The 17,837-nt window shown below is 31.8% G+C and overlaps 2 protein-coding genes across 2 annotated transcripts in view; one reads left to right on the top strand and one right to left on the bottom strand.

The window, feature by feature from the left end:
* The window catches only part of LOC119835963 (ALK tyrosine kinase receptor), a 26,703-nt gene extending 16,347 nt beyond the window's left edge, over nt 1-10,356 (top strand). The window contains exons 19-31 of the mRNA XM_038361096.1: nt 119-220; nt 633-840; nt 1,521-1,736; nt 2,585-2,752; nt 3,211-3,405; nt 3,836-3,954; nt 4,366-4,472; nt 5,137-5,226; nt 6,805-6,866; nt 7,898-7,992; nt 8,377-8,503; nt 8,856-8,994; nt 9,657-10,356. Coding sequence (XP_038217024.1) covers nt 119-220; nt 633-840; nt 1,521-1,736; nt 2,585-2,752; nt 3,211-3,405; nt 3,836-3,954; nt 4,366-4,472; nt 5,137-5,226; nt 6,805-6,866; nt 7,898-7,992; nt 8,377-8,503; nt 8,856-8,994; nt 9,657-10,340 — 2,312 coding nt within the window. The 3' untranslated portion in view covers nt 10,341-10,356. The remainder of the gene's footprint in view (nt 1-118; nt 221-632; nt 841-1,520; nt 1,737-2,584; nt 2,753-3,210; nt 3,406-3,835; nt 3,955-4,365; nt 4,473-5,136; nt 5,227-6,804; nt 6,867-7,897; nt 7,993-8,376; nt 8,504-8,855; nt 8,995-9,656) is intronic.
* Nucleotides 10,357-14,112: 3,756 nt separating this feature from the next.
* The window catches only part of LOC119835962, a 41,957-nt gene continuing 38,232 nt past the window's right edge, over nt 14,113-17,837 (bottom strand). Inside the window, exons 7-10 of the mRNA XM_038361095.1 lie at nt 17,806-17,809; nt 17,145-17,359; nt 16,570-16,675; nt 14,113-15,130 (exon numbers count right to left, since the gene is read on the bottom strand). Of these exons, the coding sequence (XP_038217023.1) occupies nt 15,013-15,130; nt 16,570-16,675; nt 17,145-17,359; nt 17,806-17,809 (443 nt within the window). The 3' untranslated portion in view covers nt 14,113-15,012. The remainder of the gene's footprint in view (nt 15,131-16,569; nt 16,676-17,144; nt 17,360-17,805; nt 17,810-17,837) is intronic.

The following is a 17,837-nucleotide window of genomic DNA, read 5'->3' as shown; positions in this document are numbered from 1 at the left end:
GCCGAAGCGTGCTCGAGTCCCGCGATAATAAGCAAACCCTTCATGTAAATACCACTACCACCAACACTGCCACCACTCCACCACTCACATTTTAATAAAAATGAATTATTTTCCGCAGTGGAAGAAGCCTGGTCCCAGGGCTGGTGGATTCTTATCATAGTTCTATGCGTCATTGGATTTGTTTGCATGGTCACTGTGCCGTGCGTGTGTCTGCATTTGTGTAAGTTAATATTACCTGTAATTTATTTATTAAAAGTTTTATGTTTTATATATATGTGACTATTTTTATAAATACTAAAAATTTAAACAATTTTATTACTAGTAGGCAATTACAATTGATATTTTGAGGTGTGCCACAAGGTACCGTTCAAGGTCCAGATATTTATGTATTGTTTAAAAGTAATCAATTAATTATTAAGGAATAAATAAATTAAAATATATATAGATTTCTTTCTGATTTATATAGATTTCATTAAATGGTTAAGTCAAATACAAGTTTATATAAGTATTCAAAACAGATCCTTAATCTAAAATGTTATGTTTTCGATCTATATGTCACGTGACAAGTTAATTTAATCCGAAAATCTACATACTTCTAAATGGCTTTGAAAAAAAAATCATCCCTTCCACAGATAACAAATACCAGCGTAAAAAAGAAGCCGAGTTGCATCAAAAGCGTCTCCGCGAACAAGCGGTGCAACTGCACAACCTGCCCGCTGCCCCCGATGGGGCACTGGGCATGGCGTTCAACCCCCACTACGGGAGCGAGACCTTCTGCCCCTTGGGGGTAGATGTGAAGGGGTTGCCCCAAGTGGCGAGGGAGAAACTGAAATTGATAAAGTAAGGAATTTTGAATAAGACTTTTAGATACAGAATTAATAAAAATCATAAATTTAGTTTTTAGTTTTATAGCATTGAAATGCTTTATAAATTAGAAATTTTGAAAGAATAGAAAAAATTTGATCACGAGGCAGGATTCGAACCTGCGTATCTTGCCTAACCGTAGCAACGCCTAGCCTCTCGGCCACCCGTGATCCTGCCACAGTAATCGAATTTCTTCTATTCTTTCGGTTTTATGTGCCTAAGGGGCACAAAAATTTCTAATTTATAAAGCATTTCAATGCTATAAAACTAAAAACTAAATTTAACAAAGGCCGCGTTCCATCGATACAATATTGTAATCATTGAAATAATGTTTCGTATTGGTTGTGATGGTTCTTAATCATCTCAATAGATGGCGCGGGGTGCCCCTTAGGCACATGAAACCGAAAGAGTAGAAGAAATTCGATTACTGTGGCAGGATCACGGGTGGCCGAGAGGCTAGGCGTTGCTACGGTTAGGCAAGATACGCAGGTTCGAATCCTGCCTCGTGATCAAATTTTTTCTATTTTTTCAAAATTTCTAAAAATCATAAATTTCAAGTTATTCTCGAAATGATTAAATTAAATATGTATGATTTTAATTGAAATACTGTTGCTAATTTGATCTCAATTTAAAATTATTCTTCGTAATTTCCCTAGGGCTCTCGGCCAGGGTGCCTTCGGCGAGGTCTACCAGGGCCTGTACAAGCACCAGCCGGGCGACACGGTCGAAATGCCAGTTGCTGTGAAAACTCTGCCGGAATTGTCTACTGGCCAAGCAGAATCTGACTTCTTGATGGAAGCCGCTATTATGGCGAAATTCAATCATCCCAATATTGTGCATATAATTGGGGTCTGCTTTGATCGGCATCCGAGGTGAGTTGGGAAATAAGTATGGAAAAAAGATGGAAAAAAATTATTTAGATGTACATGTAATACAGTAAGATTTGAAGGTTTGATAAACTTAAATCGAAGAATAAATTCATAAATGATAAACGTTTATAGGCGTGAAATGTTTTTTATGATCTTTAAAGTTTTGCGCCATAAGTGACGATAAAGTACAGTTAATAAAAAAAATAAAACAATAAATAAAATAAGTAGGTCGACCAAAATTTGTATGCATCAAACATTTGAACTTCAACTTCATAATCACTACATAGTATAAACTAAAGTCGCTCCACCTGTCCCTATGTATGCTTAAATCTTTGAAACAGATTTATAGGCTTTATGTAATAAGTGGAGTGATTCAATAGGAAGGTTTATTTGTATTATAACATCTATTAAACTAATCCGAATTTAACGCGTGCGAAGCTGCGGGCAAAAGCTGGTTGTATAAATATATCGATGACAAATTACCATCCATTTCACCTGCAAGGAAATTAATTAAAGCCACTTTTATCAAGTTTTCTTTAATCCTACTAATATTATATATGCGAAAGTTTGTAAGGATGTCTGTGTATTTGTTGGTCTTTCACGCAAAAACTACTGAACTGATTGCAATGAAATTTGGTACGTAGACAGCTGGACAACTGGAATAACATATAGGCAACTTTTTATTTCAATATTCTTACGGGATACGGACTTACGCGGGTGAAACCGCGGGGCGCAGCTAGTTTAACAATTTGAAACACACTAACCACATATAGGTAGACAATGTTGTTTTAGAAAAAACTTATGGTACATAAAAGTGTTTACATTTCTAAATCACACTAATCCTCTTCCAGGTTCATAGTGCTAGAGCTCCTGGGAGGGGGAGACCTGAAGCAATTCCTGCGCGACAACCGGCCCAAACCGGATCGAGCCAGTGCGCTCACTATGAAGGACCTCATACTTTGCTCGCTCGACATATGCAAGGGCTGCAAGTACTTGGAGTCGCAACGGTTCATACATCGGTGAGTGGTCCTTCGAGCCCCATTAGTAGTTTAGTAGTTTATTGATGAAAAACACTCACCTATTTTGATAAATGGTCTTATTTAAAATTCAATAAATTTTATTCAATTATGTCATTTTGTGAAATGTAGTTTGTAATTATAATGCAGCATATAAGGAGAAACTTTCTTTTTACAAATTTATCCCGATTGTAATTTTTGACCGCTGTTTTATTGTATTTAAAATGGATATGTAATCTATACTAATATTATAAAGCTGAAAGTATATTATAAAGTTTGTGTGTTTGTTTAGTTAAACGCGCTAATCTCAGGAATAACGAGAACGATTTGAAAAATTCTTTAAGTATTAGAGAGCCGATTTATTGAAGAAGGCTTTAGGCTATATAATATCAGGTACCATGATGATAAAATTGCGGGGCACAGCTTAGTGTGGGTATAAAAAAAAATTGTTAATCTCTCAGGGACATAGCGGCCCGCAATTGCCTACTAACGTCCCGCGGGCCGGGCCGCGTGTGCAAGATCGCGGACTTCGGCATGGCGCGGGACATCTACCGCGCGGACTACTACCGGAAGGGCGGGAAAGCGATGCTGCCGATAAAATGGATGCCGCCGGAAGCGTACATAGATGGCGTGTTTACTGTTAAGACGGATGTCTGGTGAGTTGATGGATGGTTGGATTGGTTCAACTTATAATTAGATGATGTCTAAAGTTTCGACTAAATTGATTTGGTGGATGGTATAAAAAATATTGTCTGTATTCTCGACGAAGTTGATTTAAATTTTTTGGCCTTTTGGCCACTCGATTAAATATCGTAAAAAATGCAGTTAAATTAGGAATTAGGCGTTATAAACGACTTTTAAATATGTATGTACTTAAAAAAATGGTGAAAACTCTCAATACAAATGGATTTCCTTTGTTTTGGTTACCTTTCTTTTGTGTGAGTGAGCCGATTTTGATTATCCTATATTTATTTGAAAGCAAGTGATTCCTGTGTGGTCCCATTTAAATTTGATCTAGTTCTGACCATATGAAAGCGTTTCATAAATCATCATAAAAAAACAATTTAAGCCTTTATTTTACCCCAGGTCCTTCGGGGTGCTCCTGTGGGAGGTGTTCTCCCTCGGCGTGATGCCGTACACGGGCTGCTCCAATCGGGAGGTGATGCAGTTGGTCTCTGGTGGTGGCAGGCTTGATAAGCCTTATGGTGAGTTTATTTACGCACGAAAAATATATATTTAATAAAAAAAAAATACAAAACAAAAAGATTTTTTTTTTTTGTTAATACCAATATCTGTTTTATTTATGAAAATTTCTTTTATTTTGTTCTTCCTTAATTGTAAGGATAAGTTGCTAAATATAACAAAAATTATTTTACAAAAGGAGACTCATGAAGTTGAGTTTTAACATAAGAAGTTTTGTTTATTTCAGTTAAACCTATTAATTAGGTTTTCATACATTTTTCTTCAAACCCGTCAGTCGGAAATGTATGACATTATGAATTTAAGGTGTTTTATACTAGGTATACTAGTAGATATAAACAAATTATGTATAAACAATATTAATTATTTTTTTAAAAGTCTTATCCATAAATGTTAATCTAAATCAATGTCCCCAGGTTGTCCCGCGGACGTGTACCGTCTCATGTGCGAATGCTGGAACCCCAACCCCGAAGAGAGACCCTCCTTTGCGCAGATGTTCGATAGACTGCAGAGATTCTTGCAGGTAATGAAACATAACTAAATAATATCATGGAAAATATCACGAAAACGAAATATAGGCTATTTTTTGTGTTCTACTTATAGTAAAGTAATAATGTATCTTAATTTGTTAATGTATTCAATTTAATTACATTACTCTGAAGGTGTTTTGTAAAATCGTTAATAGAATCAAGAAAAACTAACGGGCCAAGAATAGAGCCCTGTGGTACATTATTGTATCTCTTTGCAAAACTTACTTACTGCAATTGCTAAAAGGATTTTTTTCTTTTTACTGTCAGTTTTATCAACATTGGGACTAATCATATACGACGAATCAATATAACATAATTAGAAACCTTCTTGCATTCGAACTTGAATAATAAATCAATGGCTTCTTACAAATCTATTTCTAATTAGTGCGAAAAGTAAACAATACATAAAATTATAACAGGCTAGCTGTTCGCCCGTAATACATTTATAGCCTATGTCACTCAGTCAAGATGCAACTTTTTAATAGTAACACTATTTCGGAAATCGGTTCAGTAGTTTTTGTGTGAAAATAATACAAACATACACATAAAAACGCAGATTTTCCTCTTTATATTATCAGTTTCGATATTCATGCAGAAAACAATATATACTTCTAACTTTTTAACAAGGTTCTAAGATCTAGAATTATTTATTACTAGGATCCAGAAATAACGAGCGCCCCCCTCCCAATGATGAGGTCACTCATACCTCTCACTCACGACTATTTCGACCACCTCAACGGAATGCCGGTATGTGCTATGCTTTATTTGATAAAAGTCCCGAGTTAAAGTGATTTGGTACTTTTTTAGATGACAAATTTAGATGAATGACAATTTTTAGAAACAACGATTTAAAAGTGTGTTTTAAATTTTAATTGTCTGTGATAGTTTCGTATAGTTTCTATCTTCAACCGATGTCAAAAGAAAGCAGGAAGTTATTGAGTCGAGTGGATTTTTTTTTGCATGGTACCTTAGAACATTCGACTGGGTGAACCGATTTTGACGATTACTTTTTAAGGTGGTCTATAGTAGGGTCCTATTTAAATTTGGTCTATTTCTAACAATTTGAAATTCAATATTTTATAAAAAATACTTGTTAAGTAAACTTTTGTAGGTAAATATTTGACTGTAAGCATTTGATCAACAAAGTTCTTTTACCCTTATTCATATTTGTTGATATGTTAATGTAATCAAGGTACCCATAAAAATATGAAAAAAATTATTTACGGATCACAGAAAAATATATTATAGCTAAAGTTACCAACCAAATCACTTTAACATTTCTTCTTAAATAAATCAAAACGAACATTAAAAAGCATACAATTTGGTCACAATTTTTTGACAGTTCAAGACTATATTTTATCTGTACAGATCATAACATCATTCAATCATGAATACATCCATATATCTTTATTAATATTAATAAATAATATTCTAAATGAAAATTTAAATATACTAATTGATAACCGTGTTTTTCTTCCAAACGTTTTCGCTCTGGCTACTAGAAGCAAGTAAATAGAGTCTTTTTATATAAAATCGATGTTAGTGTAAATGATTGGCGTGCTTGGGAGTGGCGCATGAACTTGCCTATAATTTTGTTCTTTTTTAACTTTTCAAATTCCCGCCCTTTCCTTGTATGAAAATTGCATAGATATAGTAACCCCGTAGTTAGAGAGATACGTTGAAACGTCACTGCATGCTTTTTAAATTAACGGTCATTTTTCGAAATTCGAATTAACCACGAACCGTTTCATTTTTCAAAGTATCTCTTTTTATCGGTTTTGAGAAAATAATTGTTTACTTGCATAGTAGCTATAGCGGGAATTTACCTGTATTTTAAACCCTATAATATCGAGCTTTATAAAACATTATTTAACTGAATTAAATTGTACAGTGAAAATGAGATATCGTATTTTTTTTATAAAGCCTGATGTTTTTCTAATGCACGATTAGTTTTAAAGTGAAGATACAGGGAGGTCGATAAAAATAATGATCGGTGGTCTTGTTACTAATATGATGTTGTTAAGAGAAAAACATTTAAATTAATTTAATACTAGTGTTCGCTGCTATAAAGAAGGAATACCAAAGAAGAGTCAAAATAAAAGATAAATAAACATATTAGAAATTATTGCATTAATATCTTACGAAAATCAAACAAAACCAGATCGCATTTTAAAACCTAATCTCGTTTATATTAAAAAAAATAACCCCTAACATTAGAAATTCGAAATCGAATTCAAGTATAACTATCACTGTCACGGTGACAGTGACGCAAGACCATAGATTATAAACGCCCTCCCTGCATATTCACGTGCGCTGTGTTGGCAGCGGTCGTCAGCGTGTGACTACCTCGTGCCGATGCCGCCGCAGGAGCAGACGACGGACGATAGGTAACGACGACCGTGGGACGCTGATTACTTGCCTTTTATTTGCGGAATAATTTATTTATTTAGAATTCAAATAGTAAAGTGCACAGGTTATATAAACAAAATACAAAAAAGGCTCTTATGTTCTAAGGAAATTGTTATAAAAATACAATATTTTAAATCTATTCTTTATTCTACAAAAACAATCTAACACGTAATATCAATGAAAGTTATGTCAATGAAATTAAGTCTATGATAAACCAATAGGTTTGTATGATTTTTGATACGATCTTAAAATAATATGAGGCATCTCTCAAGGATGTATTTATTTAGTCGATTCACTAATTTTCTTTAGAATTAATCTTAAATTAAATAAGTGTTACATCAATTATTGGTAGTGATCAGCGTTTTATGGGATTAACTCTAAATATTTCTTATTCAAATACATTCTCAAATACATTTAGCACACCCTTTTAAATTTGATGTTGTTTAGCTAAATAGGATATGCTGAGATATCTTTTCCTGCATCTTTCAATTGAGATTTTATTGATTGTCTGTATCCAAAATCTATAGACGTGTGTTGTTTATTAAATATTTTAGAAGATAGCCCAGCAAACAGGATTATACTAAATTTTCCCAATTGTAAAAAAAAAATCATATTTTTATATGGTATCACTGATTTTCGGATGGATATATGTTAATAATAATTTGGGAAACTTTAGTAACGAAAACTACAGCTCCTACGACAGAGCAAAAAAGGAATGCCTAGAAACCCTGCAGTCTTTAAACTAACAAATAAATGGTCACCGACTAATACAATAAACCTAAAAGTGATAACTAGACAAATAATAGGCTATATTAACTTACGGGTAGAATTGTGTCTACTCAATTTAGATTTGAAATTAATGTTCCAAAATTAAGTTTAAATCTTAGAAGTTTTCATCAAACAACGCAAGTTTTTCAATAACTATATAAAATATATAAAAAACTTTAATGAAAAATTTTCACAATAAATGTAAGATATGACAGAAAAGAATTTATATTTTACGTTGTAGCCCAACGGATCCGTTGGTACCTCATAGCAAAGCGCCAACGGCGACATCGGACAGCCAAGAAATGGAGGATTCACCATATCCACCTCTACTGAAAGGTAACATAGACATTTCTAAGGTTTTATTAAGATTTTTGTCAATTCTTGCCTTTATTAAAGCCTTTAGATTATAGACAATAGAGCAGAGTACTGAGATATATATAAGGTTTTGCTTCAATAGTATTGGAATTCATAGCTTATGATATTAAGAATATTCGTTCTTCGTTCTTGTTCGAAAACTGCTGTTCAAATTTTTCATTTTTTTTAGATTTTTTTTAGACAATAGTTTGCCAACAACTGTAACAAACTGTCTCTACTTTATGACAAAATTTTTAACTACCTGCAAGCATGTAAAAACACTACAAACTCATCAATGTTAGATTCTCTGTAAGCACTGTACTATAAAAGCTATCTGCATCACATAACTTTCCAACTACCCGCCAGCATCACCAGAATATGGCAACATTCGGGCAACGGCCGCGGCCGCGAGCGCACGTCGCGAGGCCTGCGCTGCTTCCGCCGCAGAGACGAGGAACAGCACAAAGTTTCTGCCGTCTAATTCCACCGACAGGTTTGTTATTATTTACATATTTTTTTTTTTTTTTTTTTTTCATTAATTTTGCAGAAAAATATACTGTAATATACTGCAATAGCCCCAATTATCTTGTTATATAATATTTTAACCTCCATTTGTGTTGTTCTCAGAATAATAGATTAAATACTAAATTAAATCTAAAATTTAATCCATCATTGTTTTAATTTTGTGCTGCATGGTAGCATTTTTTATCCTGTTAAACCATTACTGTTAACTTTGTAACACTGTAAAAACTTAAAAAAAAACAGCATCCAATTCAGCTGATCTATCTACCAAGAGTAGTAGAACTCCAATACTATTAAAATATAAACAAACAAACAATCATCAGGTTGCTAAGTTCAGTAGAAGTGGCATCTATGGACGAGGACTCACCGTCAGAGACAGACAAACCGGCCATCTGGGAGACGTCGTTTATAGAAAAGAAAAGCGCCTCAGAGAAGGCGCCGAGCATCGAACCTGGACCCACTGTGAGATAAATGATTTATTGAATTAAAAATTTAGACTTAGTAAATTTTTTTTTGATCTTTAAGTATTTTCGAATATTCATAATTGATTTTACTAGTTAGTAAGACTGTTTAAATTTTGGAGTAAGGATTTTTCTTAAATTTTCTTTTGTATGTATCAAATTTAAATGTTTTGTGCTTATCAACTAAATCTAATTGAAATAATTCAAATATATTTGAAATTAGTCGTCCGAGAAATGTCCTGTTAGATTTTTTTAATTTGCCCTCTTAATAAAACACGTAAAAATATATATTTTGGCGCAGGAGTGCGAATTATGTACATGTATGTGTTTCAGTAATTAAAAACTCTGGATCTTTCTTCCTTGTGTTTATCTAAACAGAATAAATAAAAAAGCTCATCTGTTCTTTTCTAAATTAATCAGGATCGTCAGGAATTATAAGAGAAATCTAACTTTGTGTAGTCTACCTACTTCCTACTTCCTTCCTACTTGGTGAAATCGCGGAGCGCAGTTAGTCTTTAATAATTTTCTTAGCAGTAAGCTATTGTGTAAATATGTAAATATTATGTCATTTCAGGAGGGAGAAAGTATATTATCAAAGCTATCATTTATTTGTATGCCCCAGTTACTCTAGCACCTTTAACCTAACACTCCATATTTCCACAGGTTGAAAAGTTAATAAGCATCACCCCCACCTCACCAAAGCCACCAGAGAATGTGCTGTCACTTGCAATAGAATCGAAAGCAGACAATAAAATATTACCCGATAAGAACAAAACAAACCCCGACAAGAAAATTCCGGATAAAAATAAAAACACCCTCACAATTGATAAGAAAACCGCTCCAATAGCCTCGCCAGACCCCCCTCGAATCAACGCATGGGCCAAAGAACCACCGAAATTAGTCCCTAAACCGAAACCCCTGTGTCTAGATGCAGCACAGCTGGAGCAAAACCTAAACGCACTAAAAAAGAACAGTGGATCTGTCAACCTGACAACCATGAATATTCTACCCCCTTACATAAATGTCGTAACTCCAAACAAACTGTCGGAGTCGAAAACAATCCAAATAGACCCCAAAAAGGCAGTTATTCACGACTTACCAACAGTTACAGAGCAAAGCGATGAGAAATCAAAACTAAAACAGTCAAGTTCCGCTGCAAGTTTGTTAAATGGACCCCTGACGGATGTGCCGTACGCTGATAGCGATAACACTTCATCCGGTTCCGGTAGCATGCAGGGAAACTCGAGAAATAAAAGTTATCCCGACATAAATATCGTGAATAGTAAGAGCAAAGTCAAAAAACAGGGTAGCGAGGGCGATAAGGTCGATGTCGAAATCAGTTGTTAAACCGTTAGCCGAAAAATAAAAAAAAAGCGTTCAATGTCCCAAGATGGCCGCTTGGCAGCTGTCAATGTCGTGTTTTGGCGCCATGTTGCCGTCAGAGACAATTCGTTGTAAATATCGATGGATTATCGTTTGATTTCGATCCATATATTTTTGTTAGACGATTGTACAAATAATTTATCGTTAAGTTAACAAATAACGGCTTCCTGTTGCTTATAGAGATATAAATAGTTTTATGTGGACGCTCAATTTGCTCAATGTTTTGCATAAAAAATTAGAACAATAAAATTTTTCTACGTGTACGTTGTTTTTTACTTTTTTGTATTAAATGATTGATTCGCTTGTAGCATTTCTATTATTTAGCGGTGTCATAGATATAAATATATGTATTATTAAATGTTTTATATCAATATGACGTAATACGCACATCGCAATCAAGTTAATAATATTAGTGCCTGACGAATCTGCATTGTTTATGACAAGGATTTTTGAATTGAGAACTTTTCGAAAGAAGAATTACCAAATACGTTTTGAAAATTTTTTTTTTGTTATTTTCTTATATACATCGTCGAGGGGTTCTCAAATCGACACATCACTTCCACAATTAAATGTTAAATTAAGTAGTGCTTAAAATATTTGTACATAAAATAAAAAGTAGTAAATTGTGTAAATCCGCCCTAAACGATGTGAAAAAATAGACAGTCATAGTAGTTGTAACGTAGCAATTAATTGCATGTATTATAATGTGTTAAAAACGCGGGTGTGATGAAGTTTAAAGGTTGTTGTCTCTTTCTATCACAATACATTGGTATTCGCGTAGAGAGAGACGGCAATATTGTTTTGTTTTCATTTTAAAATACGCAAAATCCCGCCCGACCTGCAATTTTAAGTCAGACATAATATATACATAATATTTATTGATATATGTATCGAGATATGTGTTAAATCACAAATGGATGCTTTAATTAAATTTTAAGATAGATTAAGAGTTGGAGAGTATTATTTAAATATTGTTTCCGTTTGTAACAGTAGTGCCAAATTTCAAGCCTGCAAGCATTTAATTTTTTGTTCGAGGCATGAAACGACAGGGTATAGTGTTATTTTGGGGTGTTTCCAAACAAAATGTATTGGTATTAATTATAAATTAATTTTGAAGTGTTTATTGTTCGATGGATTTCATTGAGATTGTTATTTGGTTCCTAATTTATATGGTTCCTATGTCCCAAATTTATTTTAAACGTTATTTCTTTTGCGAGCGTAAGTTTTAATATTATTGTCTTGTGTATATAAAATGTGGCATAAATTATTGTGTAAGAACTATTGAACAAATTTAATTTAGGATTTATTTCGTAGACAAAAATCTCATTATCATTATTTATTTAACAATCGATTTGAACCGATTGCGCAAAGTATTTTCTTAATATTCAGTTTATTGAATTATAGAAAAGATATTTTTTATCTGTTCTCTAATATTGTTTTTAAAATTTTAAACATTTTATATATGGCAAATAGTTGAAATTTATTGCCATCATGAAAGAAAAAAATACTTTTCATGTTCAAAATATGTTTTGATGCAATTTGATGAATAACGTTTTATTGTCACTTTCCTATTGCTCAATATAGTAATTATTTTAATATCCTTTAGAATGTAACATTTATTTTGTTATATTGCTTACGAAGGTTGTGATTAAGACGTAGTACCGGTTGAAAGAATTACAGTTCCTTTTTAAAAGTGACTTTAAAATGTTATTCTGTTTTTTTATCTGTCAAATTTAAATTTGGCGCGTTAGCAAAAACATTCCTTCGTGTATGTTTTATGAAATGCATCGACTATCGATATTTTTATTCTGTGACCACCAGTTAATTTTAAAATTATCCAAAATGTTGTGTATTCTTAAGCATAAGCAAACCTTCCCTTGTCATTTCATATTAAAAACAGAGAAAAAAATACATTACTTTAAAACGCCTCAATAACGTTGCTTCTAGGAGTAATCTCAAAAATAGAAAAATGTACAGGTTTAATTTTCGAGGTAGCTTTTTCACAATATTTTTAAAAGTAAGTTACGTTGAGATTTTTATTGTCTCGTTGTATAAAAAATATATAAAAGTACAGCTGCGTTAGCTGAGAAGTGATTTAATTTAAGAATCAATTACCACATTTTGTGGGAGATTTTAAAGATTAACTACAAATAATTTTACATAGTGCATTGGGGTAATGGCGAACTATGAGGTGATTTTATAAGTTTTAATCGAAATTTGTGCCAGTATAGTATTTTGGCAATTTGTAAATACCATTCTTACGAGAGTTATTAAAATGTATTGAATAGATTTGCATGCATATACAATTTCATACTACGCAATTACAACGACGCACTACATTATATATATAAAAATGAGTTTATTGTTGTCAATATTTTTTTAAATTAAATTATTAGATAAATGAGTAGAGTATTTAGTAAATGTATCGAGTTATATGTTAATTTGTACCTAAGGATATTAAGCTTAGAGATATCATAGCAGTTGTTACTAAACAGCTTCTATAATTATTTAAAAAACGTTATAGCGAAATAATTTTTTTCTTAACCAGAGACAATTTATAAGTGTTACTCTATGCTCCCTTGCGATGAGAGAAAAATATTTATTTAGGTAATAAATATTTTTAAATGAGTCCACGGTACATAATCCTTTTATGTAATTGTTAATTATGTATTTTACTGGAGATATTAATAAGGACAACGAAATTAATTTACATTGCAAATTATTTTGTTTTCGAGATATGGAAATGTAAACATGTTAGATATAAATAAATTAAAATTATTATATAAATGGATAAATTGTATAAGTTCATAAAGTATTATGAGCGAAGTGTATTGGTTATCGCAAATAAATGATAAATTAATGTATATGTGATGTTGTTTTATTTTTCACCTGGCAACATTTGCATTTAAATGAATTTTCGTTTACCTCAATCTTCTCAAATGAAAATATAGAACAGACCAGAACTAGAAGCATATAAAGTTTCAAATACGTGCCAATTGGGACATCTTGTAACTATTACCGTTAGTTCATGTTTTCTTACAAAAATACCACTATAGTGCTATGGTATTATGTTATCTGTGGCATTATATATAATCTAGCTATAGAGTTAAGAAATCCAAACTACACGTAATATGATGAGATATTAACATCGACGAATATAATAAAGACGTTCATCGACCGTAAACAGTTAGGCTTATTTATTAAAAGGTCGAAAAAATGACAAAAATGTTTTTATAAATACCCCTTATTACGTGGAGTAATACGTATGGACGTAACGTTCAAAGTCTATTGCTCTATGACTCTATGTAATATAAAATTGGAAATAGGTGTATCACAAATACATATTATATTTGAGACACAAGGCATAATTCCATTTAATTAAACCTAGGATTTTATTAGGTAGACGTCATCTAAAATTTAAAATGAAAAGCAAAAATTCATTTCCAATTTCCTTTTATTTTCCTTTTAAACAATTATGAAATGCTTAACATTGATACAATTACAAAAATTCTACTTACGCTTACAGCGAATACAATAATAATTTAACAACAAACCAATACAAAGGCCAGGCTTATGTTGAAATTCGACTTTTTAATAGACATGACAAACATAAGATAACCTATGTTAATTTTTAGGCGGGAAAGAATCAAAATTTATTCATTTAAGCACAGTAAAAATTGCATTTTGTTACCAGTGGGAAAATAAAAAGAAAATATATTTAATCTCATATAACAGATAATAATGTAAATTATAATTTGTACAAAAATACTGAAAGCTAAAAAAGAACCGTGTGTACTTACTTAATTCAATTCTAACACGAGTATACATAGCTAAATTATAAATTTGTTTTCGATTTGAGTATTGATTTTTAAATACAAAAATATAAATTGTTCGCATCAAAATAAATTATTATGACAATTTTCTAAGCTTACAGCAGGATAAAATGTTTTATAATAATCGGAACATGTGCTAGTCATCAATTCTTAAAGTAATGGACATCGTTATTCATTAAGCCAAATATAATTTAAAAACTTATACAAATTACCATAAACTTAATACTTCTGGGTTGCTATATATAAAAAAAATCGCAGTAGATCAATTTCACAGATTGCAATAGTGACTTAATAGATATATACTAATAAACTCGGTGTTTTACGACTAACGAAAACGATGTGATGTATAATTATTGCACTACTAAAATAATCTAGCTATCACTACAATTAAACAAATAAATCGATGTATATATGATATGAGCAAGTATAATCTACAAATTCATTACTGCATTCATTATTATCGGACGCCGACTACAATTAATATATTAAATACCTACTTATACCTGAAATGTATACTTAAGACCGATTCATCGTCTTAACATAAATTTAACTGTATCTTAAATTATTCGATACATTAACCGTGTAAATACTATACAATAAAAAGAAACGTGCACGCATATTGCATATTTTGTGCGATGTATTTAAAAAAAAAAAAAACGAAAAAATTGCAGCATCCCCTAATCATGTTGCATTAAATTGGCGGCAAAATGACAGCTATAGTATAGGTAAAGCAAAACACGTTCGGATACACGTTATAAATAAATATTTTAACACAACACTATCACATTGGCGTTTAGAGACGCCTAGAAGTCGTTATCGCTCGAAGCGTCGTATGACTCGTTTATGAGAGCCGGCGTTGGCTGGTAGCGGAGATTCGGCGAGAGCACCGGCCCGTGGAATGACTGCGATCGCAAAACGTTACTGCAAAATTCGTATTTACTTAATTTAAATTACCATGATATATAAGGAGAACAACAAACTAAAGTGTAAAATATCTTCATGTTGTTAAAATAAAATAGATTTAATAATAGATAATGGTTACAAGTTTGTTTTAAAAGCATATGTACAAAGAGCTTTAAACAAATAAATTTACAAAAGAGATTTTTCGCAATGACAACATTTAACGTGTTAAGTTACTCCGACCTTCCATTATTTCACATAATATATTGTACACTATCTGAAAATTTTAATCAAATATTATAACTCATAACAATGCGTTTAACCATAATTTTTTTTTTGGTAAAACAAAAACTATATAAATGGTGGAAAAGTTGCATACGTTTTTATTATTACATAAACTTTATTACTTTCTCAAAAACCTCCTTTGAAAATGAATATTTTAGTTATAAAACATATAATATAAAAATTATTGACAAAAAAAGAATAAAAAACACATAACTGAACTCCTGAAATGGTGAAAGCCAATGAGGAGGTGATTAATTTGAAACATGTGAAGTCAACTATCAGTAAATCACAAATCATCGCCACATTTCTTTGGGTATTTACATAGTTATTACGAAAATATGATAAACCCACACTGTCTAGCGTAATGAGTAAGCAAAAATATTAATAAGCTTTGCGATAAAAAATTGTGCGGATTAGTAGTACGAGTATCCAATTTCCCTCGAAATGTCAATTTGACATTTAACTAACCTCAATCATACAAGATGGCCGCCGTGGCACTTTAGCCAGAATTGCATGCATATTGGCAACTGTCACGCTCTAAAATTTGCAAGATATTAATCGTATTAAACATTTATTTATTGTAATGTGTTACTTTAATCTATATTTTCTAAGTATTAATCACCAGAAATAGATTTTAATCGAAATTTATAACACAAAAGAAAGAAAGAATAAAAGAAAAACAAAAGAAACTACTAAAGCAGGTAACAGTTGAACATAAAACTATATTATAATCTGGTATGAAAATATTATATCGTACAAATAAATGCAGATATTTACATATATCATAATATTATTTTATAAATACATCAAAATAACGATTTAAATTATCAACAAAATCTTAATCTAGTCTGATTATCAATAAAAAAAATCCATTGATTAAATTGAAACAAATTGTTTATGGTCAACTTTATAGTCAACACAAATCATAAAAAATATATTATGTTTACGGTCTAATCTATCTGTGAATTACATATTTGTGACTAACAATCCAGTTTCATATATTTACATTGCAAATATGCTAAAAAAAATACTCCATAAAATCTTTTAAAAAATAACGTGAATAAAAATTTTGAGTTTGAACTTACGAAATTCATTAATATATTCGTCATAAATTATAAGCCTTTGTGATAATTAACACAAAAAAAAAATGAGTTTGAGTTAGAGTTAGAACTCACCTCGCAGTCTTGGGCGGTGTTTTAGTCGACTTGCCGAGCGCCGCCGCCTTGCGTGGATCGTACGACGCCCTTCGTTTCCACTTCTCTAACTCTTGTTTCTTTTGTTCTGGAATAAAATATGCTTTTTATTGGATTCAAAACTCCATTTCACAGAACATTATATCAGAACACTACATAAATAATGTAAAGAAATAAAAACACCTTTAAAAATCGTAATTTTGAACTAGATTTAAAATAAACACAAGGAAACGTATAAAGTTTTTCAATGTACAATGGTCTATCTTTATATTTTTTTTAGGTTTGCTGTTTTAAAAAGCGGAAAAGCTAAGATTTCCCATATTGACATTGACAGTTAATATAGAAAAAAAGAAAATGGCCGATTGTTGGCACCAAATTATTTATTAAACTTATCTACGATAGAAAAATATGTTGTGTAAAAGTCAAAGGATGAAATCTAAATAGTGCCTTAACAATATTGCCAATTAATAAAAACATAAATAAAATTTAATACAATTTGTTGTAACGAAATGATATCTTTTTAAAATTTTACTAATAACCAATCAAATGAAACCTACCCATTTCATAATGCTGAGCGCTGCCTTTGCTAACATTTTTCTCATTGTTATTTAGCACCCCCACATACGTCTTGCTCGGGTCCCGTCTCAGGAAGTTTTTGGGCGAATTCTCAGATTTATATTTAGATATGTCTAGATATCTAGGCTGTATCTCTTTCGGCTTTTTGTGGCTCGCTGAGGTCGTCGACGAAGACATTGAGTAGTCACCGCTGTACCTATAATTTATGTTAAATAAATTTATTTATTTAAGCAAGCAATAATTTTTGGGATACGCTAAAAATATTATTTCTCTAGAGACCTTAATACAGATAATCCACAATTGAATTTTTCATAAATTGGGGAAATCACGTAAAATGGTTTTAGACAAACAATCCTATCTATACTAATATTATAAAGCTACAGAGTTTGTTCGTTTGAACGCGCTAATCTCAGGAAGTAGTTCCGTTTTGAAAAATTCTTTCAGTTTTAGATAGTCCATTTACTAAGGAAGGCTTTAGGCTAAATATGTACCACTGGCGAAGACGGGGCAGACCGCTAGTCCTATATATAATCGGTGTTCAATTCTGCCCCATCTATATTCTCTCCCCTTCCGAATCCTAAGATACCAAGGTAGCTTAGATTAGCCTCAACCAACGACCAGCTCTGCCCTCATTGCTCCCACATATCTGCCCCATACCCATAATTATCTTTTTT

This window comes from Zerene cesonia, chromosome 22 (assembly GCF_012273895.1).
Source record: "Zerene cesonia ecotype Mississippi chromosome 22, Zerene_cesonia_1.1, whole genome shotgun sequence".
Taxonomy (NCBI): Eukaryota; Metazoa; Arthropoda; class Insecta; order Lepidoptera; family Pieridae; genus Zerene; species Zerene cesonia.
Note: the sequence above shows the minus strand (reverse complement) of the source record. Positions and strands in the feature narration are given on the sequence as shown.